Consider the following 25,428-nt stretch of genomic DNA (forward strand, 5'->3'; position numbering starts at 1 on the left):
GGCCTTCTTTCTCTTTTAAACCTAACACTTGGATTTTTTTTTCTTTTCACACTGCACTGGGTAAAACCAGAATTTTTCTGTTGGTCATTGGTGATGGCGCTAGATACTCTTGCATTGCTATTGATCTGAAGGCAACAATTTCATACTTACAGAAAGAGGACACATGTCATGTGTTTCACCCATACTGAGTTTTGAGATCACAATCCTGAGCTGTCATCCACTCTTTCAAGGAGTGCTGCCTCAGAAATAAACGAATTGTACAAATCAATATCTACCCCAGTCATGTGTTGCCAGTGATTCTGAAGAGATTTCAGCATGCTTGGAATGGCGAGATTGGAAGCAATTCAAAACTACTATCAAAACCACTTGAGCAGGACCCTCAGAGCATGCCCCATGTCGGGGACCTGGGATGGGTGGGAGGCTGGGTGGGGCTTCTCCCTTTATTTCTCTCCTTACCCCAGGTCTAGAAAAAATAATAATAATAATGTGGAAACAATGATCTTACCCACTTTGACCCTTGTGCCCTAATCAACTATGTAAAGGTTATCAAAATAAAATAATAATGTTATGAAAGAAATGTATCATAGCTATCATTCAATGGCAACTGGATCAAAAATCTGACAGTCAGGATTGGAACCAACACTCTGATTCGGGACATCTCAGCACAATATGACCTTCACATACGCTAAAAAGTGTGTTTCCTATTCCAACATTTTAAAGATTCTTTATTACGAATACATGTCGAACTTCACCAAATATTTTCTGTGCACTTTTATAAAATGATATTAACTTTGAACTTTATTACAAATTGTATGTATGTTTTTAAGAAGTACTGCTATGTGACTATATATAATACATTTTGCCTTGTTCTATTTAAAGCATGAATAAAATGAAAATTCCAATGTTTGTAATGACCATTTTTGTCGGCTTGCTATTAAAGTTATGCTGATCTGGCAAATTGAATTGGAAACTGGTCATTCTTTATTCCATGTTCTGGAAGGCTTTCCATGTATTTTGATCATTTTTAAAATAAGTAGTAGAAACAAAAATTGTATTCAACAAGCCAGCAAATTAATTTTTATATTTTAAATTACGGCTTAAATTGCTTGAACGATTAAAGGATAGTTCTTTTAAAAAAAGTTCTAACTACATGTATTACATTATTCTCCTAAGAATAAATCCATCTCATTTGCATTTTAAGTTAGTCTAGTCTGTTCTCAATAGATTCTGTATCATGGGTAGTAATAATTTATTCTTGTTTTACCATGAGAATCATAGTATTAGTTTCCATCAGAAATTACTTTTACTCTTATGAGATATCTATCACATATCCCGCTTTCATTAATCATTGTAACTAATATTGCCTTTTGAAATTTTGCTTTTAGGTCCCTCTCAATCTATATTTCAAAACATTTGCATTAAAATGGAAATTAAAAAAATCATTGTGTGCAAATATTTTTCATATTTAGGTGGTATTTTTCATAACAATTTTACGACTTTTTGGAAGATTCTTTATGTAACAGCATTTTTATTCACATACCTGTATTATCATTAGTACTTTAATTTGGTTGCATTCTAACGTCTTTCTATGCAATTCTCACTTTACTTTGGCTTCTGTTTCTATTTATTTTCCTGTTTTTGAGGGATTCATTAGTGGTTTGTTTGGGGACTCTACGAGGATCCCTGTAAACTTTAGGGGTTCAAATAAAAGCAAAATACCAAATATTTTAGATACAATATATATACACATACAATGTATGCAATATATATGTATATACAGCATGTACAGTATATATACACATGTATATATATTTTATTTGCATACATATATTCATTTTGTTTTTTGCATGAATATTGTCTTATGTCAAAGGGAGCATATTATATTTGTCCTTTGGGCATTGACCTATTTCACTGAGCATAATGGTCGCTACTTGGAACCATTTTGCTTCAAAAGGTAGAATTTTGTTCTTTTTTATGGCTTTGTAGTATTCCGTGGAGTAAACCATTTGTTTATTCATTGCTGTCCATATTAATGAGAACTTTTAAAATGTCATGGAACTAATGTGTCAGAGTTACTCTTTTAGATTATTTTGTTGTATGATTAAGAATTGTGGCCCTAGAATTTTAGAACAATTCATTGCTATAGCTAGTTCTTACCTCATTACTGTGAAACAATAAAGCCTCAATAAGACTCCCATGGGCTATAATATAATCTACTATGATATATAATAATAAATATCTATTTGTTTATGTGAAATAGCTGTTTGGCTTTTGCCATGAGGCTGGGGTGCTGTGCTTGGAGCCAGGCCATTGGTTGAGTTCTGGTGTATTCTACATGTTTCTAGATGGGTAAGCACTTCTAATAGTAATGGCAGAAGAACAAGATGCTATACCCAACTCTACTTAGGTCATATATATTAATATGTTATAAGTCATAGAAGCTTCATAGCAAAAATGAAAGTATAAGCAAAAAAGAAGTCTATTACAATACCAAATTATATTGTGATACATAAGAAGTGTATCTACTACCTTTGTCTTCCGGTGACAGAAAAATAGAATCGTGCAAATAGATTATCATGAAGGTAATTTCTACATAACAAATGTTTATGCTTATGTTTTACATTTTTACTGATCAAAAATAGAAATGGAGCATATCACTTTCTTTAAACTGTTAACTTACCTATGTTTAAGAGGTAGAGACAGCAAGTTTGCATCTGAGCAATTTGAATTGTAAATATTGCTAGCATATTTTGTATGCCCTCTCAGACTTACATGAGGTGTGGTGCACCACCATAAAATCGATATTTAGTGAGATAACTCTCTTTGACTTGTCTCCTTGACTTATTAAAATATTAAATATTTTGTGTTGTGAGTACTTTCCCATATAGTGAAACAACACTCATTGGGAAACTAATGGAATAAGTCAATGAATTCTATTACAAACAAATATTTCTCATTGTTTTGCTGTTTAACAGTTGCAGAAATGTGATGAATGTAGGATTGGGATATGATCCATTCTATGTTGGATCAAATAGCACTTTCACAAATGTTCAGGAAAATATTAGCAACTCTCAAGAGAAGCTGACATGTGCTTTACTAACTGAAGGTGAATTTGGCTCAGTGTACTTTTTTGGATCAATTAACTGAATAATTTGAGAACTGATTACTTTGTTTGCAGACAGTCTACATGGGCTGGTGTGAAGTAAGGGAACAAGACCCCCTTCAAGATCGACTATATTCACCAACATTTCTGGCCCTGAGGGGCTCCTGTCTTTACAAGTTTCTGGCACCTCCAGTAAGTATTTTTAATGTTTTCCTCATGTTGACAGTACATCACATGACATATTTATAATATGTTTTGAAAATGAAACAGACAAAAAAGCACAGGTGATTCTGTCAGAGGTAGATGCTCTAACATTCAACATTTGCTTCACAGTACTCAAATATCTAGGAGGCAAGGGCAAACTTTAAGTGCAACAGCTAAGCTATTGGCTGGGATGGCAGCATCTCATTTTAAATGAGTACCTGAGTTTTAGTCCTTGCTTTCCTACTGCTAAAGAATAGGCTTGTAGGCTTCAGAGGATGACTTATGTAGTTGGATCCGTTTTTATCCATATGAAATACCTTGAATGAGTGCTCACCTCCCAGCCTTGGCAAAACTCAGATCTTCCTGAACAATGAGAAGTGAATTAATGGATTAGAGTTCCTCTATGCCTGCCCTTCCCCCTTCTTCTGTTTCAATAGATAACCACAATAAAACACCTAGAAAACATTTCTAATTAGAAGTGAATCTGAAAAATAAAAGTCAAAATTGTATTGTTAAAAAAACCATGAAGAAATGGGAGAAGGATTTCAAGCATCAGTCAGTGTGATTTTAGCAATTGAATAAAATTACTGGAAATGTTAGAACTATAAAATGAAGTTCTAATAATCCTTTATAATTATTTCATTTACATTTTTATTGTGCTAAAAATACAGAGTGTTTTTAGCTTTAACTTATTTAAGTATACAATTCCATGGTCTCATACAGATTCCCGTTGTCATGGTCAACAACACTGTCATCTCCATAATATTTTATCCTTCCTAATTGAAACTGCCTGTATTGGAGTCAATCTTTTTAAAGATTCATTATACATTATGAGTTGCGTTTATTAATGTCTTATTCTAAATGGGACTTTTGCTCTTTTAAATTTATTTGTCATTTTTAATTGCTGACAAGAAATCTTCAACTCATATTCAATTTATTATTAACCTGCAATAATTAGTAAACCTCAAAATGAAAACATTCCATCAAGTTAATGACCTTAGCCAAACTACAGTGATGTTAATAAGAAATACACTGTGTTGTGCTACCATGCATAACACTATAAATATGTTTGTCAGGCTTCATATGTCTCCTTAAGCCAATTCAATGATATTTTTGATGGTCTATTAATGTTCACATCTGGGCTATCTTTTAAATATGGACACCTATTACACCTGAAGATTTATTTTGAAAAAATGTGACCTGATTTAGCAGTATGCACTCAATAACTGTGTATTGAATGTAAATGTTAAACAATATGACCAATGTAGTATAATACTATAAATATCTGGGAATTGCCAAAGCTGATTTCCCATTTTTTCAAAAGTCTGTCTGTAGAAAGCTCAAAGCACCAGAAAACAGAAAAAAAGAAAACTGCAATATTTCCAAACTTTATTGTATTCCTCACATGAAAATTTTCTTACAATTGGGAAAATACATGTTTCAAACACAAATACCTGAAACAACTTTGCTATAGTGTTGATCTCTTCACAAATTCACCAAGCATCTTAGAGTGACTTCTTATTATAAAATCATGAGTTTTTAGAAATTAAGCCAATGATAACATATAGTATTCATCTGTTTCATTGCTGATTAAGCACAAACACTTGGTATTGTATTTGCTATAAATAATTAGCATTTATACATAGAAATATGTGCATGGTTAAACTATGTAGAGTTTTTGGATAACAGAGAAAATTACATGTAACACAACACATTTGCTGAACTTCAGAGGAAGATAATGGTGATAAAAGTAAACTAAAGAATGCAGGAATTTACATGAAAAAAAGTCACTAATCAGATATGTGCATAAGACTTTCATGTATTAGGTACTGCGTTGTATAAATAAAATACTGATGGAAAGAGGGACTATCTCTGTAAAGCAAATAACATAATTTTCTCATCTTTTAAAGGTGACCACCTGGGACTGGACCCGGGCAGAGAAAACATTCTCAGTTTATGAGATTATGTGCAAGATTCTCAAGGTATGATCAATTATTAATGATTAGCTTAAGGATGTTTCCCCTAAGAAACAGTAGTTCTGTTGTCATAATTACTTTATGAAAGTAAGTTACTTCTGGTGTAAAATAAAAGAGCATAAAGTGAAACCAAAGCATGGCAAGGAAAGTAGGAAATGCCAAGTGATGGTCAGGTCCTGGTGTGTCAGTTTACACCACAAGCAGACGCCTAGGTGCTTCATGGAAAAGGGAGAGGCTGATGCTCTGCAGGTGTCCAAGTACTGATATTTGAATGATGAAAACATAGACCGCTACCACTTCGTTTTTGCTTGAATAAAATACAGAACAGAAATGTTTGTGTCAGACCTGGAGTTGAAGAAAAGATTAAGGCAAATATGTGACATTTGCTTTGTCTTGGTTTTGTGTCTTGGGGTCTGACCTCGCTGTGAAAATGGAACAGAATGTACAGTTGTTATATATCAACTTAATTTCTGTCCTATGCATTGAATGGTAGCAATATGGTAACAATATCAATCATCAAGAATTACCTGTAATCCTAGTATTTTGATCTTTTAAAATTAATTTAAGGTAAAATAATATGTAAAATCCACATTGATATCCCTGTAGATATGTATTTTTTAATTTACAATTTTGTGTATATTTAGTGTGTGTATACATAGGTAACAAGTAGAAATAATAGAAGTAATAAAACTGTTTTTGCAGTTAATCAAATCAGTAGATTCATCATCTTACATACATGTAACCATTTATTTTTGTTCATTCTGGCAAGAACAGTCAAAATCATTTCATGTAGCATGGATTCAAATGTCTCGCATCCTAGACTCGTTCATAGAGTATTTCTGCCACTTGTGGTTTTTGACTTATAAGTTTCTTTCATCCCAAATATCCAAAACTACTGTTTTGTTCTCTGTCTCTATGGATCAGAGTATATCACAGTTTGTGGAAATTGTAACTGAAAAATACGTTTATTTCAGAGCAAAATAACTTTGTGATGCATAGTACACATGCTCTTTGAACACTTTAAAACACATTTGTATGTTATAAAATGTTTTGTCTCACAATTAACTTTTAACGACATTTCCCTAGCTTCCTTTATGAAGTAGATTCATGTAGGTACCATTAGTTTCTTTATCCATTTTTCTATTAATGTTTTTATTTTGCTTTCAATTGTTGATTATTGGGAGTAATGCACAAGAAACATGACAGGACACAAGCCTTTATCAGGCAGTTACTCCCTTTTACTTGGGTTCATGCCCATGAGAGATTTAGGGGACATCTGATATTTTTACTTCTTGTTAGAGATATCCATACTATCCCCATGATGTTTTATCAGTCTACATGGCCACCAACTCTACTAGAGTTTTTTTTATTTTGTTTGTTTGTTTTTTGGTATTTTTTGTAACACACTCTTCACTAAGCATTTTCTCTCTTGACTTTTTGATAATACCATGCCTAAGAGGAATGAAGTGATAAGTGCATGGAAGTTTTATTTAGCGTATCAATTATATTTAAATATGGTCAGCCTTATTTTGTGTTGCTTTTGGACACTCTCATGTTTGTTTTGTTTGTTTGTTTGTTTGTTTTTTGTAGATAAATACCTGTCTGGGAGCTTTGCTCATTACAGACAGACAACTTTCTGTCACTATAATAAATGAAATAATTTAACTTGTAAAAATACTTGTAGTTTTGAAAGTTTTTGATCCAAGATCAAGTGCCTTCATTAGACTAGTGTCTGAAGAGGGCAGTGTATGATGAATTCAAGTGAAGGGAGGATTTAAAATGAGCCAGGAGACAGGAAGCACACTAGTCACAGCTCACTACTTACAGTGCAACTGTAATTCAGACATAGGGCTATGTCCTGTCAATCAAATACATTCCAGTTACTGCCCCATAAAAAGATTAAGTTCTACCCTTAATCCAATAATGTGATTTGAGGGGATCAAGCCCTTAAAATGTTCCCCTTTAAGAGCCGCTCAAATGATTATTTCATTGCTGAGTTGTATGAGTCCTTTACAGAACCAATTTTCTTTCTTTCTGTTCAAATTGAATGACTTTGCTTTCATTTTCTTGCCTGTGTGTTATTACTAGTACCTCAACATTATATTAAATAACATTTGGGACAAGTGGAGGATATCCTTTTAGATTTTTTCAGGGACCTCCACACCGTTTTCCACAACGAATGCACTGGTTTTAACCCTCACCTATAGTGCATTAGGGTTTTATTTTTGCACATCCTTTCAACATTTTTTTTGAGTTTTTCATAATCATCATTCTAATTGGTGTGAGTTGATGTTTGTTTGCTTTTCCATAAGGGCTAATGATATTGGGCATTTTTTCTTCATGTGTTTGTTGACAATTTATATTTCTTCTGAAAAAAATGCCTATTCAGGTTCTTTTTCTGTTACTTAACAAGACAGCTTATTTGTTGATTCTGAATTTTTCTTAACTCTTTACATACTCTGGCCAATCCTTTGCCAGACACATAGCTTGTAATAATTTCCTGATTCTATTGATTTTACATTCATTTGCTGATTGTTTCTTTTGGTGTGCAGAAGTTTCCTAGTTTGATATTATCTTATTTATCTATTTTTCACACTGAATGACCGAGTTTTGGGGGGACATATCCTCACAAGTGTTGACTTTGTTACTGTTGAGGGCTTCCCCTATGTTTTGATGTAATATTTTAATAGCATCAGATCTTACATTCAGATATTTTCTGTGATTTGAGTTGATATTTTACGTTATGTAAGGTAGTGGTCTGGTTTCAAGCCCATGAACAGATAGTACTGATGAGAGAGGCATTGTTTAGAGAGAGAGGCATGATCATAAATACCAAGTCTGTTATTAAATGTATCACCTTTTGTACTGATATGGGGACTATTAACTTCCATTTCCTGCATCTACTAAGTGACGCATGTTGTGAAAACTAGCAATCCATTAATCAGTGTGTGAGTGTGTTTCCTTTTCAAATTCATATTAGAAATACTCATGGAATGTGTCCCTTGTAGCAAGTGTCCAGCAATTAGGGATCCCAACAATTGCAAAGGAGGATCAATGGCAGTAAAATTGTGGCTGATGAAGTTAGAATGGGTGTTTTGGAGGAGGCCACACACAAACTGAAATCTAAATGTCAGAGGATACAGGAGACAAGGGCATGCCATCTGACTAAAGGTGGGTTGGCTCTGCTCTGGGGAGAACTGGGGATCGCCTTCCAGGGCTCTGTGTGTGGACATGCCGCAAAGAGGGAGTGGCTACACTCCTGAGGCTCATCCCAGCAGCTTCCGATCCAGCTTCTTGTGTTAACCGTCATTGATTAAAATATGCCTTAGTTTGTATTTCTGCTCATTTCACAACTTTCCCTTGTACTCATTAATATTTTAGCATGTATTCTCATGATAGTAAGTTCTGTAAATTTACCATCTGTTATATAAAGTATTTATCTCTGTTTATCAGAGACATCTTTCAAGCCCCAGGGTTTTAATTAATTAAACCTCATTTTTCAAAATTTGTTTCACTGGCCTATTTATGTTCTTGAAAGCACAAAGGAATCATAAGTAATGTGATACTTGCTTTTTGCACTTGTCTACTAATACTCAAGAGGGAACTTCAAAAAGTTTATGGAAAATGGAATTAAAGGATAAGATTTTCTGTTGCAAATATTTCTTAAATCAAGGTATAGATTTTTCATGAGATGCATTTTATTTGCCATGTACTTTTGATGACTGCTCACATTTCAATTTTTTATTGCATCATTATTTTGTCCTTAAGTGATTCCATTTGCATCTAATTTTATATATTACATGAACAAGTCATGAACTCAAGATATTTTAAACCCTTGTAAAGGGTTTCTGTACATTTGTTGATAATTCCCAGAGGGTTTGTTTCTTCTTCTGGATATCAAAGTTGTATCATGACCTTGTTTTTATGAGACTTCTAAAGCAACTTAGAGCCCTTGTAAAATCAAATAAGTTTCATTGATGTGATGTGGTAGTAAAAGAATAAAGTAAAAGGATAAAATAAAAGTCATTTCACCTCATTAGTGATATATTGTAAAAGAAAAAAGCTATTTTTCTCAACTGTTTGGGTGAGAAGGCACATGTATGCAAGATGAACATGTAACTCAATCTTTCTCAATGACTTAGGAGTCATTTTTTCCCTAATCTAAGTGGTCGCCTCTCTATGCATGATCACAATCCTATACGTTGCACAAATCTTTATCCCCTGCAACCTGCATTATATGCAGATCCCAAATATTATTCTGACAAAAACCATAGAGAAACATTAGTATTCCAAATCCTAATATTTTAAATTACTCCCCATAATTTTTTAAAAAAGGAACATAACTACCATAGGAAAACCTACCTAAAATGTCCCAATTAGATATTTTAAAGATTTTTAATAAATCATATATGCATAGTCACTTGTTTTTTAGGACACATATCAAGTTACCATTTTTCTAGACATGCAGAAAGATTATATTCTTCAGGCAATGAAAAAGCTGGAAAATATATCTTATTTCCTGAATCATTTCAGGGCCAATATCAAGGATTCATCCCTTAGGAAGAGAATTGTTTGTAATTTTTTATTCCTCTTAAGTTACTTGAGGTTTATTGAAGGATTTTAAAAATAACATTTTTTCAGTTTAATACGTTGGATTTCTCTTGCAAATACACAATACAATCTGACCTTGAAACTATTTGGCCTTCTACAACCTTATATTATTGTTTTGAGAGTGAAATCATAGCTTTAATATCAGAAGAAACTAAGTATCAGTATCAACATTTTCTGAGGTGCTCAAACATTAAGGAATATTACATTAAAATGTTGGCACTGCCAAAAAATTGGTGTAAAGTTGTTTTTTTATTGTTATAACTTTGTTATTGATATATGTTGCTTATAGGAAGCTTTCAATCATAGCATTTCACTTCTAATAAAATGAATAGTTTTTTCGCCCATGGCAAGTTATTAGTTTTTAAACATCTATTTGATTTAAAGGCAGAATAACAGAGAAAGATGGGGAATGAGATATTGATACCTTTCTTCTAATAGTTTATTGCACAAATGACCACAACAGCTGGAGTAGGATCAGGTCAAAGCCAGTAACTGCAAATGGGTCTCCTGTGTGAGTGGCAGGAACCAGACATCTGGACCGTTTTCTGCTCCTTTCCCAGCATTCAAGGACAAGATACCATTCTCTCTCTTTATCAGATCTGCTGCCCTTCTAAGCCATCCTGTGTTGTCTTCCTCTGCCCACAAGCTCTGATTTGACCAGTGATTCTGAAATTCACAATCCCAGGGCCACAGTGGCATTGACACATTGGTTTGTGTCACAGAAGTGAAAACAAAGATGATCCCAGAGCCAGACACATGCTTATCCTTAAACCCAGCTTAGGGAATTGACAACAGAAAGGACCCACGATTAACAGATTGTGGTTTGTTTGACTTTTCCTCTATATGATCTTAATAATATGCATTTATTCACTAGAGGACAAAAATGTCCATCACAGTTTAAATAAATTTAAATTTAGGGTATTTTTTTAAATTTAAAAATGTCGAGCTCCATTTTTCTTCACTGCCTTTTCTCTTTACTTGAAAGTTGTAGGTACGTATTTCCAAACAAACCTTTAAATTACTCATATCCAAGACCCTGGAGTCCTATCACAAACTACATTTTATGAAATACCTTCTTTGATACTTTAGGAAAAAAGGGAACAATGCCAATAAAACATAGTTAACATAGGAAACACTTATAAATTGACCTTATAATTTAAGAGCTACTAAATAAATGCAATGTATAAGATCAATTACAGATTTCTATTAAAAGTTTAATACAGATGCTAAGCATTTTTTATTTACTTGTTTGGAAGGTGGAGCAGAGCAGAGAGAGATACCTTCTACTCATTGGCTTATTCCTTAAATGTATACGATGGCCTGGTCTGGGCAGAGCTGAAGCCAGGCGTCAGAACCTCTTTCTGGTTCTTATGGGGATGGCAAGAACTCAAGTACTGGAGCCACCATCCCCCAAATTCCAAGCAAATGAGCAGAGGGCTGGATTGGAAGTAAGTAGCCAAGATAGGAACTGGCATTGCCATATGGACACAAGTGTCCCAAGTGACAGCTTAAAATGCTATGTCACCGGCTTTAATTTAGTCAAATTAAGTGTGAAAATTAAAAATGTATTTTGAACAGAAATCATATATGATTTATATGTAAAGAAAAACAGTAATAAAATTTGTATATGTTTCATTAATGCTGAAACATGAATGGATATACTGAAAATTATAGAGCTCATATTTTTTGCAGGAAATAAAAATAATAATTATAAGCAAAAGGAGAGAAAGGTGTCTCATCCATATATAAATTATGGTTCTGAGTTTTGCCAGTCATTTCAGGTATGATATGCTACTCATAATCTTAATTTTCCCAACATTGTTTGATTTCCTTTCATTAGTGTGTATAAAAAAGCCGTAGTCACCAAATCTTTGACTAGAAATATGTTTAACTGAAACATTTATAAAAAGTATGGACTTCAAAATTCTTTTATATTAAAATGATTTATCATCTCACCTGTGCTTGTTGCCTTTCTCCATTTTGTTTCCTGCCTCAATGTTTGCCTGAGGATGAATGTTACCTTCCTGTTTCCTGCACACAAAGCCCCCCTTTTGCCTCAGTGTTTCTGGCCCCACACTGTTCATGGCCCAGGACACAACAGTCATGAAACATTTACTGAGGGTCAGCCATGTACCCTCTGTGGATACTGTTACATCCCAAGAGCAAAGTACTTTGTGAGACAGTGTTAGGGTGTGCAAATTCAAAATTTGCCTTTTAATGTAATAACCTTCAAAAGTTATTTATGTTTGTTTAAAAGCACATAGTATTTTCTTTTTTCTTAAAGATTTATTTATTTTTTTATTACAAAGTCAGATATACAGAGAGGAGAGACAGAGAGGAATATTTTCCGTCCGATGATTCACTCCCCAAGTGAGCGCAACAGTGATCCGAAGCCGGGAACCAGGAACCTCTTCCGGGTCTCCCACGCGGGTGCAGGGTCCCAATGCATTGGGCTGTCCTCGACTGCTTTCCCAGGCCACAAGCAGGGAGCTGGATGGGAAGTGGAGCTGCTGGGATTAGAACCGGGCCCATATGGGATTACCTGCACATTCAAGGCAAGGACTTTAGCAGCTAGTATTTTAGCACATAGTATTTTCTTGGCATGAGTTGGAAGCGGTGTGGATCATTTAGGGGGGCTGGGAAGGAATCGGTACTCTTTAACTTTGAGTTGTTGTTAAGAGAGGAAGACAGAATCCAAGCCAAGGATTAGATCATACGTATTAATGTGCACTAATTGAACAGTTTGACCCCCATACTTCCCCTTCCTCTGACAAAATGTGCAGAATTAATTGAATACATTTTATGAGAAGATTCTGCTGCCAGATAACATTTCCTATAATGGTCTGCACCTTTTATTTCTCCCCAGGTCGTGCCCTGATGCCATAGAGTTGAGTATATAAATAGGAGAGCAGTTTAAAGTGACACAGATATTCCCTTTATGTCTCATGCTGGTCATATCCATATGAGTCCATCCTGTAGGTTTATAGCTTTTACTACTTAAGGAATTTGGAAAAAGTGGATAGGTTACAGTGGAGACATACCAAGATAATTAAATAGCTAAAACATAGCACCTATGAGGAAAGCTCCAGTAATTTGCTTCACGAGTTTCTTTCAAACAGAATGCTGAGATAGGATTTTATATTTGTCCACAAGGATGTAAAAGGAAACTTTTGACAAAGTAGTCACCACATAATTTTAGTTACATCTGAAGAAACTTCATGAAAATTTAGCATTGCTGTGAAATGGATACAGTTTTCAAAAGGAACATTGAAGAAAAAAATCACATACAAAATCTTACAGAATAAAAAATAAAATGTCCTTCTCTTGAGATATTTGGATTATATTTTAAAGGTAAATTTTGAAGTATCAAATTCAGTTCCTACTTGGAGATGTTCCCATTTAAGGCAATAGGTTTAATCTGACCCATCCGGTTTCTGGAGAATTGTGAATGCCACACCAGTAAATTTTTTAAGCATAAATTTGGGGATTTTTTTCTCCCTAACATGTTGTAAATATTCTCATTGGTAGATTATTAGAATTGAAGTTTGGAAGAGGAATCTTTTAAGTATTAATTAAAGCCATTAATCTCACGAGGCAATTTTTAGAGTGCCTCATCTAATATTAAGATAAATTGATATTATTTTGTTACATATTGCTTGTTTGCTTTTCCAGTTCTAGTAATGTAAATTGATGTAATAAACTTTTCATAGTGTCTTAGAAAAATACTCAGAGTATCAATCAAATTAGTAATGAAAACTAGCTCAAATGCATTAAATAACAAACCTAGAATGCAAATTAAGTAAAATAGTAAAATTTCAGTTGATAACTATGTTTTATTTGTAATCCATACACTTTGAAGAACTATCATATGAAAATATTTTTTGAAGATGCACATTTTTCACATGAGCTAGTTGTCCTTCCCCAAGTTTTCTTTTAAAGAAAAGTTGTCTGTTTCTCCCTCTCCCTGGCTCTCTTTCTCTTCTTTTTTATAAGTACTATTTATCTTTGCTTGGTTGTGCAGAAAGCTCCATCTAAGACACAGGAGGGTAGCCAGTTTTGTAACACTACAGGATTCCTACGTCTTAATTCACAGAGCACGGGATCAGGTCCCAGCTAACGTAACTGGAAGGCTTCAGCTGATGGTTGAACAATTTTCATTGTTATCTCCTACTTGGGAGACACATATGGAACTGCCAATTCCTACATTTGGCCTGACCCGGCCCCATTTGTTGCAGATATTTGAGGAGCAAATCAGCAAATGGAAGTGCTGTGTCTTTATCTCTTAATCTCTCCCTTTTCCTTCAAAGGGAATCAATGAATGAATAAATAAGGCAAAGTTGAAGCATTTTCATGACCATGGAACATGGAATCCAAATTTAAAAAATGTATTGAACTTATTGCAAAGGAACATCTAAAATGTATGGAAATGCATATGATGAATATATCATGCAAACACTTAAAAAAATTTTGAACTGATTGAAATCAATTTAATTTTGGGAGCATTTCAAATTCTCTGATATTAATTCATTAGAGAGGCTAGTCTGCACTGTGATATGAGGTGTCTGTTTGGCATACGGTCCTCTGTGCCAAAATGTTGGCTCTGCTTAAGTTATGATATGTAGACACACATCAGGAACTCACTATGAATGTCATAAATAGGACATGTTATAAACCTAGAAAGTTGGTTCAGGTCAATGAATTCCTTATTCGTGAGCCATTGAGAAAATTATTCTGAAATGCATGAAAATTATTTTGAAATGCATTCCTCTTTCAAAGAAATCAAATTAATAACCCATTGTTATCAATTATAAAAATTAAGTTAGAGTATATTTAAACACTGCCAATCCATAGTAGACATTATAACTTCCTATAAAGAAAAAACTTATACTCAAATTTCTTCCTGTGTAAGACTTCTAAAACTCCCCAAAAGACTTTACTTTCATATGGAATATGTGTGTGTATATGCAGATTCAATTCACTTACATTTTAACCGCTTTTCATATACTTACAACATTGTGGTAAAATAATAATTATTCCAATTCACTTAAACTAATATTTTCAGAAGATAAAAACACTAGCTTTTAAGAATTGCTTAAATGGGGAATATTTAGTTTTAGAAAGGAAGGAAACATAGTGATTAAGAGAGAGTTGAGGTAGAACCTGCCCGGGACAGAGGGCAAGGGGCTTAAAATTAAGCTTCGTTTGAGCATCAAGCAGAGTCCCATCTTAAGCAGCTTGCTGAGCCAGGTGCAGAGCTACCCATGGATCCTTATGGCAAAGGATATGCAGAAAGATTCCTTGGCAAGACTGGCTAAGAAAGCTATGGTTCATCTACTCCATGGAATACTACTCAGCTATTAAAAAAAACGAAATGCAGTTTTTTGTGGACAAATGGGCCCGACTGGAATCCATCATGCTAAGAGAAATGAACCAATCCCAAAAGGTTAAATACCACATGTTTGCCTTAATCTGAGATGAAAAGAGGACAACTTGGAAAATAGTACCTGTATATTGTAATATTAGTGCAATCTCTTATAACCTGTATCCAATGCAATAAGATAACACGATATAATCTATAAACCAACAATTAATGTCAGAATACTTAAGATCTACATCGAAAAACTGTAAAACCTACTATACCCTCAATACGCTATGTTAACCTGTAATGGGGGGGGAGTGCAGGGAAATATTTCAGGACCATAAAAAGAGTGAGAAAAAAGTACAATATAGCCTATCAAGATCAAATCTGGTAATTCATAGATAACAGACTCAAAGCGGCACTAAACAACAATAAAACTACTATACCAATGCATGAGGGGGGAATCGGGTGCGATCCTGACAACCTCTTAACAGGAGGTCATGTGCGTGGAGCAGGGGAGTACTCCAGAGTGGAGCAGGTGGTAAGGAGGAAGCTTGGATCCCAACCATGAAGACTCCCAGACCTTCACCACAAACTATTAATACGAGCAACAAGGACTATATCCCAACTGCCAAGGAGGCCACAGGGGATTGGATGTCCTCGGAGGCTGAGTACTCTGAGGTCACCCACCCCCAACCGGAGCTTCCACAGGGGATGGAAGAAGTCCAAACACTACCGTGCAGAAACCAACGTCATTGGAAAGACAACCAGAAGCCCTGAGTGGTCTGCAGAAACAGAAGAACAATAAACGTCCTTCGGGACCAGGGAGGAGAGCTTTCTCTGGTCCGAGCCTGGCTCCACCTCTGGACCCCCCATCCCTCGCAATGACCATCGGGATTGCTTCGAAAACCCCTCACAGCAAACAATCCTACAAACTGAAAAAAAAAAAAAAAAAAAAAAAAAAAAAAAAACCTAAAATAAATAAACAACAGAAAGTAGAGCTTGAAATCTGACAGGAAAGAGCTGGCATGGATTGGCTCAATCCTCGCTGGGTGGGTCACAAAGATTAGTTACTCCTCACCATGGTGTTGAGGATTTTCCTGCACACCCCCCCCCCAAAAAAAATGTTCTGCACCTAAAATGTTGACATATATCTTGTTAGAGTTACAAGCCAGTCTGGATTATCCTAAAATCTGCCAAGATCAGCAAAATTTTACTTCAACACAACAACTGGCTAAATACTAAGATGAAATGGACACGAAACAGCTGAATGGTGCCTTATGGCCATTTTAAGGTATAGAGCAGCCGGTCCTGTATATGAACTAAAATTGAAATGTCAATGAGCTAATCATAGGTTGTGGCTAGGACTTGTTTTCCTTTTTTTTTTTTTTTCTTTTTAATACACTGGTTACTCAAAACCATGTCAATTCCATAACATTGCAAATTGCTGTTGATGTTATATTGGGACTCTTAATTGACTGTGATGATATTCTGCCAGCTCAAACTTCAGACCAGAAAAGGTCTCCCCAAGAAACTGTTCAACCCATCTGGACAATAAGTAGCTGGACTCTATGCTTGGTATATGTTTGCAAGGAAAGAATCTTGATTGAATTTGAACTGTAATACTGCATCAAGGTGGAGGAATCCACCAGGGGGGAGGGGCGTGGGGAGGGATGGGGGGACTCCCAGAGCCTATGAAACTGTCACATAATGCAAAATAATTAACAATAATAAAAAAAAAAGATGCCTTGGCAAAGTCTGAGGTACATTTCTTTAGCAGTTTGGGAAGTTGCCAGGGAACGAATAAGTATCCCACTTAGCTTTAGATGGTCTACGTTTAGTCTCTTCAGTCCTGTAGGTTCAGGTCCAGTGTTCCAATCAAATCTAGAACTGTAGCGCTTATATAAAAACAAACAAACAAACAAACAAATAAACTTTGGTATTACATAGATAAGAACCCTCTGGGGAGGGAGAAACTGGGAATGGGGTGGCTGACAGCTTCCATGGCTACTTCCTGCCAAGAGGAGCCATACTTAGGAGAATGATTTCCCACTCTCCCAGTGCCAGGATTGTCAGGAAACAGATGCAGAACAGAGAAAGAGAGAGAGATGGGTTAGGAATTCACAGCCAAGTCAGATTTATTATCAGCACGAAAAATAAATCCACAGAGGGTGGCTGACTGCCCATGGAATTGGAGTGAACATGTGGCAGAAGCCCAGTCTTATATCAGACTGGAATTTTTATAGTTTGTAGTAGGTGCTATTCCTAGGGATGGGAACATTCCAGGACAATGGAGGAATGGGTAGGAAATTCATGGGAACTTCAACCTTGGTAGTCTTGCTCTCTTAAGCAAGTAAATGCAGACTATGAGGGATGGGGCACGTTAGACTAGTCCTTTGGAGAGTCTCTGGTGGGAGATTCTATATTCCCTTTCTCTACAATATAAGGTGCAAATGTGTGTTCTTGCTCCATTCAAGAGAAGTTGGAGTGCTGGTGGCTGAAATAGAATTTATTTTAGTAGGGGTAGGAAAGCCTGTTGGTTCAATAGCTGTAGTAGCTAAAGTGACCCAATAAGTGCCACTCCAGCTCCTGGTTTCAGTTTGGCTCAGCTCCGGCCATGGTGGCCACTTGGGGAGTGAATCAGGAGATGAAAGATCTTCCTCCCTATCTCTCCTCTTCTCTGTATATTTGATTTTACCATAAAAATAAATAAAAATCTTAAAAAGAGTAAGAGGGAACATAAATAATTTTAGCCCATAATTACTTTAAAACAGTTCAGACATTTTTAAGCATTTAAAAACAGCTTTTTTTAACTTTGGAGAAATTAAATTACTGCTCTAAGGTGTTGTGAACTCCCAGGAGTCTCAGAAAATATTTAACCTGGCATACAAGACATTTATGCAAATACCAGGTGTGCTTTCTTAATAGATATCAGTGTTTCTGAGAATCGTGTGGATGACAAAAACAGTTCATATCATCATGGGAAGTAGAGGAGAGTTCTACAAATCTTGACAGTGGTGGCAAGAGGGCTCCATAGTGTATCAAGGCACATACTGATGAATAGAGAACAGAAAAATCTTTAATTGGTAGACAGAAAAGCATCTATAGGTTAGTAGATATGAAAATGGTTTAAACAAGAGTGGGAAGGCCTCTGACTTCATGAAATACTAGCAGAGATTTGGGCGGCCAATGGCCAAGGCAGGGAAAGAGAAAGAAGATGGCTAAGCAAGAGCTATTCTTTGCAGCAAAGTTCCTCAGGAATTACCACAGTTCCTCAGGACTTACCACAGTTCCTGGGTTTTATTATTTTTTTCCTGGCTAGTTCTGCCAAATATGTTACTACAAATGGCTGGGATCAAGGTTTTATCTACATGCAATAGAGAATTTAATTGGGAGTCACCAAGTAATCCACATTAGTTACATTGGCTGAATATTTTGAACTATCTTTTACGCTTGATGTAATTAGAGCTATGCTATGTTGGGTCAATTTTCCAACTCTATTTTTTTCAAAGTTGAATTAAATAGAACATTTCCAACAATGTTTTGATTTACATGAAAGTTTTACTGTATAGTAATTTCCATCCAGGAAAACATCAAAGTATTGGAAGAAAACATAGGAAGTTCTCTGCAAGATAGAGGAATTAGGAAAGATTTCTTAGAATAGTCACCAAAAGCACAGGTAGTCAAAGCCAAAATAAATAAAAGGGACTACACAAAGCCAAACAATTTTTTCAGCAAAGGAGATTATCAACAAAGTGAAGAAGCAACCAATGAAATGGGATAAATTCTCCACACTGATAGGAGACTAATATACAAAGAGCTTCAGAAACTCAGTGACAACAAAACCAACAAGCCTGTGAAGAAATGGTTAAGGAAATTAACATATATATTTCAAAAGAACAAAGTCAAATGGCAAATAGACATGAAAACATGCTCAAGCTCACTATCTGACAGGGAAATACAAATGGAAACCACATAAATTTCAACCTAACTCAGTAATATTGCTGTATATTCAGCCTTCTACTAAAAACACCACGCTGGTGTGCAAAAAAGATAGCCTCTTTAACTGCGGATGGGAGTGTTGGTTAGTACAACCACTATGGAAGTCATTATGGAGAGTACTAAGAGAAATGAAAATTGGCCAGCTGTATATGCAGCTATCCCACTTCTGCAAATATATACAAAAGAAATGAAATCTGAATCTAAGAAAGGAATCTATAATCCTACATTTTCAGCAGCAAAACCTGCAATAGCAAAGACAGAGACAACCCAGATGCCTTACAAAAGAGAAGTAGATAAAGAAACTGTAGTACATCTGTGCCACTCCGTCCTGCCCAACCATCAGACAGAATGAGCTTCTACCATTTGCAACCAAACGGTCCCAACTAGAGACCGTTATGCTCAGTGAAACAAGTCAGTTCCTAAAGGACAAATATCATATATTCTCTCTGATATAAGGCATCCTTCAAGCAAAATAAGAGATCAATATTCCTTTCAATACTGTTTTTGCTGCATCTCAGTGGGCTTGATATTTTTCTTTTTATTTTCATTAGTTCAAAATAGTTTTCTCTCTTAATAATTTCCTCATTTATTCATAGATTACACAATAACATCATTTACTTCAGGAAGATCTTTTTCTTTTTTGTTGCTTCAGCAACATACTGGCCATTCAGCAGCATGACGTTTAACTTCATGAGGTTGTGAATTTTCTTTTTTCTCTCTGTTGTTGATTTTGTTTAATGGCTTTTCATTGAAGGGGGTGTATAATAACTGTGTAGTCCAGGCTATCACATACAAATTTGAACATACAAGAAAGTATGCATCTCTACTTCCGGACCCAAGTCAGACTCCCAATGAACTGTTCAATGTATCTTGACAATAGGATGCTGGACTCACTGCCACTGTGCATGCTTATAATATCAGGATAACTTCAACAATAGAATGATGGACTTATGACTAACTGTGAGGACTATACTATTGTAATGAAATGGGGGGCGTTAGTGAGAGGGCAAGGATTTGGAGAGAGGGAATGGAATTTCAGAAGCTTATGGAACTGCACCATGGGCTATTAAAACAAAATTAATTAAAAATAAATTAAATTAAAAATTAAAGAAAAATTTAGAATAGAATTTTGTAAAAACTAGGGGTTGTGTATTCCATCATATTTCCTAAGGGACCTGTTGATCTACTCATTAGTTCATATACTTGATGCTTCCTTGAAATTCATCTCTAAATTATTTGACAAGAATTGATTTCTATAGTATGTCCTTGCAGTTATAAACACTGAGGAAAATTGTTATTTTTAGTTGTAGAATCCTGTTCCTCCTTTCTTAAATTAAAAATCAGACTATATGCTTGCTCTAAATAACTTCATACTTGAAGATTGAGTGACTTAGCAAATTCATTGAAAGTTCAAGTAAAAAAAAGTAGTAGATTAATTACTTTAAATTGATCCATTAAGTAACATAGCTTATAAGGTATCTTACATTTTCTAAAATAAGAACAAGAATTGATTTCTGTGCTCATTAGCTTTTAATTTCCATTGTCAGTTTTACAAGTGTCCTTTATTTGAAGAAAAAAATAACCATGATTTGAGCAATGACCAGTGAACCAAGCTAAGTGTAAAAAAGTGCCATGTCATGTTAGTGTGTCAAAAAGCCAAAGGGTCATATGGACATCGGGGAAGAGCTACCATATAGGTATCTCACTGATGTTTAAAAAGTTCCTATTTATGTGTTTTAAGCAAAATGTAAATTTCTTACTGGTAATATTTGGAAGATCAATAAATATTTAAAACACATTGCTTATTTATTTGCACTTCATAAAAATACACTTTGTCTACACCCACTGTCTTCTCTATGCTGTAGAAAAAACTGCCTGATTAGCAAACGTATTCATAATATGATATTTATAATATGCTGATAATGTTTCCTCATAATACTGCTTTACTACTCCTGAGAAGTACAGTATGTGGTTAGTGGTCTGTGAAATCTATATGGGGAACTTGGAACAAATAAAAGTAAGAATATTTTTGAAGAAGTCTGAATAAGGACCACTCACAGTTAAAACTCATGATATCTTTTGATTATCGTTATTATAATGACCATTAAGGAGCAATGGATTCCCATGAGTGAGAAAGAAACCAGAAAGTCTTTGAATCTCCAAGGTCAAATTACAAATCTGACAAAGAGACAGAAATATTCATAACATCCAAATCAGTAAAGGAGTTAGTGAATGATGTGCATATTTACCTTAACAAATGTCAACATGAGTAACAGAAATAGTTATTATTGTGAGCTAATATACAATAAATCTAAGCTAAATTAGATATATCATTATCAACAGAACAATTAGTTATTTCCATTTCACAGGTAAATTAGGAAATCCATGGATATGGTCATTAATTTACCAGGATTATCTTGTACTAAGTGGGATTTAAGTCCAGTCAGTCTTCCATAGCTAGAGCCTATGTTCTAATGATCTCACTAGGAAATTATTCTTGTGAGAGTATGATGAAGGCAGGATACCTGATTATTTATTTATGAGCATATTATTTATGCTTCTATATGTTTCGCGATCATTTATCTCCCTACCTATCTATTGATATACGTCTCTGTATCAATCATCATCATCATCATCACCTAGCCAGACGTCTATCCCTTTATCATCTAGTGTCTATTCAACTATCCACCCCGTATTACTCCTTCCTTCCTTCCTTCCTTCCTTCCTTCCTTCCTTCCTCTATTATCTGTATTTGTCATCTCTAAAGCTATCTCACTAGTTATCAATCATCTTACATATATACTCACATTACAATCATCGCTTCTTATCCAACATCAATTTCTATTTATGTAAATCTCATATTTCAATATTTCATCTTGTTATGTGCACATAACTTGATCATAGCTGAAATTTAAGCAAAGAAGGAAATGAAGCATCACCTTTGACAGGGCGTAAGCAGCAAAGGAGCAAACGCCACAAGGGGGAATCCAGAGGCAGTTATTTGAGATGACTGCTTTCAAAGCAGATTTTTATACTGTTTGGGACCCAGGCAATTTTCTCTAAAAGGGATCATAACTTGCTATTTTACTTATAGTTTTCTCTCTCTTTTCTCACTGCCCCATTTGTTTTTTTCTAATGCAGCCACTCCTGTCTCCTTTCCTGATGTCCCTATATAGTTTTTCCAGGTGGTAGATTACTGGGAATGTTTTAGAGTATCATCTGACTCACTCAGGCTTGGAACTGCCTATTGTGTCTCTAAAGCCTTTGATAATACTACAGACTTCCCCAGAACAAAATGTTCTCTTCCTACTTCTCTCCAGAAGAAACTGCCCGTTGCTGTTTCCTTGTGACATCATATCTGTACAAATGTTTTCTTATCCTTTTGTGTGCTTTTCTTTCCAACTCAAGTGAGTCTAGAAGGTAAAAAAGCCCAGAATATTTGGTTAGTGTACTCAGTAGGAAGCATTAGTGCATAAGCAAAGCAGTATAATAAACAACAGCACGTGGCTAATCACATACAAGAGAGCTGTTAGCCTTTTGATAGTGAGAGCTGGTATGCTTGGATAAATAAGAGCTACAATATTGCATTTGAAAATAATAAAGGTGTTATTTTTTGCTGTGGCATTACCACTTTCCAAGAGAGCAGAAAATCTTAAAGGAAGATAATTTTAAATTATATTGCTACATACAATTTATTAGATTGAAACATTTTGCAAAATGGCTAGTCATGGCCTTGATTAACATCGTGTATTGCAAAGAAAGTGAAGTGAAGGCCAATTTAATAAATTGTACAATTGGCAATGTGTCTGAAGATAATGAACATGTTTAATTTTATGTTTTGTGCCAATGCTGTTAATTTAAAAAAATGATAGTGTACTTGTCAAGGTAAGTGCAGTATAAGTAAAGAATACAACTGTACTTTTTGGTGCATGATTCATCATGACTCTTTTGCTGAAGCCCAAAACTCCTAACATGATTACTGACTCCATCTGTTTCTGCCTATCTTGCTCCAACATCTTGGCCACATTTTGTGGAGTGCTGGAATGTGCTATTCAGACTTGCTACAGGCCTCTGAAAATCCCACTCCTTAATCTGAAAAGAACACTCTTCGTCCTTACCTTCCATTTTTCAAGACTGTTTAAATTATATTCAAGATGATATTTCTCTATTTCTCAATCATATTTTTATAGTTTGCCTTATTTCTTACAATGGAATTTATAATAATTGATATAAGCATATTTTTGAGACAATATGGTATGCATTTTTCATCCTCTCTAGAAATTATAATTCTAAATTGACATAAACTATTGTAGCACCTATTTTATCATTAGGTTTTACTCACACAAATGCATTTTGATTTTTTCTTCTTCAGACCAGGAAAATCAATTGATAATTCACAGAGTACATCACCTTTAACTTGCTGAGCTTCTGTTGGCACCAATCATGAGTGCTAAATTCTTTAGCTCTGGAAATGGCTTGCTTTTACTAGCCCTGCCGTAGAAGTTATGAGCATTGAAGTGGGAAACAAGAAAAATAGTTATGATTTTTGAAACACTTATGAAAGGAGAAAGGTCCAACATTGATATATAACAATGATACACTTTTTGCCTGTATAAGGAAACCACCAAAGTTTCCAATTATTAATGTTTTGATATTTTTTGTACACTTCATTTAAACATGTGTATATGTGTATGTTTGCCAGTGTGGGCAAACAAGTACATATTTCAAAGTTACACCTGACAAGTTCCTGTAGGTTACTCTATTCATACAGTATTAACTACATTATTTTTCATGCTTAACAACCATGCAACTGGAATACATACAAATACGTGCACAGTACAGTTGAAATGTTCTGGTAAGATGACATAATTGCCAGTGTCAAAGTCTTTTGACTTTCTGATTTGCAGTGTCATATAAAAAAAGGACTATTTTTTAAATGCAGTATACCTTCTGATTCTCAATGAGAAGATTTTCATGATTATTTAAAGGTATCACAAATTAAATAAGAACTTTATTAAATATTTTAAAATGCTAAAAAAGTCACAGCACTAATTCAACATTTTTACAGGTGTATAAGGAAGAAGGGAATGTGTGTGCCATCCTTTCATACAGTAATAAGCTGGGTTTCATCTTTACATCACTTTGGCGGTTATGTTGCTAGTGAGACTGGAAACCAAAATTCCAACTTTCAATTGGAAGGCCATGCTTCCATGTGAAAACAGAGAAGTCATGCCTTAATTATGGCCTTCAGAGTCTGGATTGTTGCATGTTGGGGTCATATTTAATGAAGACTTACCAAGGTCGTGAAGTGTTACCTCTTTTTGGAATGTGCACTTTGTGCTGCTGCTGCTCAGGTCAAGGTCTGACCCCACTGGCTACATGGATCCATGTTGTATCTGCCTGTGTAACTCTGGCTTTCTACCAGGACAGTGACCTGCTGGACCGGCGGAAACACTGCTTCACTGTGCAGTCTGAGTCTGGGGAAGATCTCTACTTCTCTGTAGAGTTAGAGTGTGACCTGGCCCAGTGGGAAAGAGCCTTCCAAACTGCCACCTTCCTAGAAGTGGAAAGGATACAGGTGAGAGTCTGGAATGAAGTGTCTGTGGCTCCTTGTGAGACCTGAAGATTCACTTCATGTTCTCATTTAAATTCGGTGGTGTGTAGAAAAATTGCATGGATCCAGTAGTTGCCATTTTTGTTAAATGAACAGCAGTATGGCTTTGGGCATTTTAATTTTCCCACCATTCAATTTTTCTAGTCTATGTCCTGCTACTCATCAAAACGTATTTCTGATTTTAATCGAAAATAGATATGTAGTTTGATTCAAACACAGATACGTTCTGAATCTATTAAATTTCTACATGGTCATTTCTGATTCTGTCCACCTAATTATCTAATTTCCTGTTTCCACACAACATTCTTCTAAATAGCTCCTTTCATTTCTGCACTTCAAAAACAGTATACATTTATAAGACTCTTTTTCAAAGGTCATATCATCCATTAACACTCTTGGGATTTTTGTTCTGTAAATAGTAATTTTAACAATTACTCTTTTTCCACAATGATCATCTTTATACTCCTTCTTTCCCACTCTTAAATATATCCCTTTTCATATTTCTGTTTTGTTAAAACTTCTCACACTCACGGTGTCTTCAAGTAGGGTGACTGTACTT

At 35.1% G+C, this 25,428-nt stretch overlaps 1 protein-coding gene across 1 annotated transcript in view; it reads left to right on the top strand.

Moving 5' to 3' along the window:
- The window catches only part of SNTG1 (syntrophin gamma 1), a 242,877-nt gene that overhangs the window by 170,377 nt on the left and 47,072 nt on the right, over window positions 1–25,428 (top strand). Inside the window, exons 12-14 of the mRNA XM_058668373.1 lie at window positions 3,179–3,295; window positions 5,218–5,289; window positions 24,681–24,833. Of these exons, the coding sequence (XP_058524356.1) occupies window positions 3,179–3,295; window positions 5,218–5,289; window positions 24,681–24,833 (342 nt within the window). The remainder of the gene's footprint in view (window positions 1–3,178; window positions 3,296–5,217; window positions 5,290–24,680; window positions 24,834–25,428) is intronic.

Source organism: Ochotona princeps, chromosome 9 (genome assembly GCF_030435755.1).
Source record: "Ochotona princeps isolate mOchPri1 chromosome 9, mOchPri1.hap1, whole genome shotgun sequence".
In the NCBI taxonomy this organism is placed as follows: Eukaryota; Metazoa; Chordata; class Mammalia; order Lagomorpha; family Ochotonidae; genus Ochotona; species Ochotona princeps.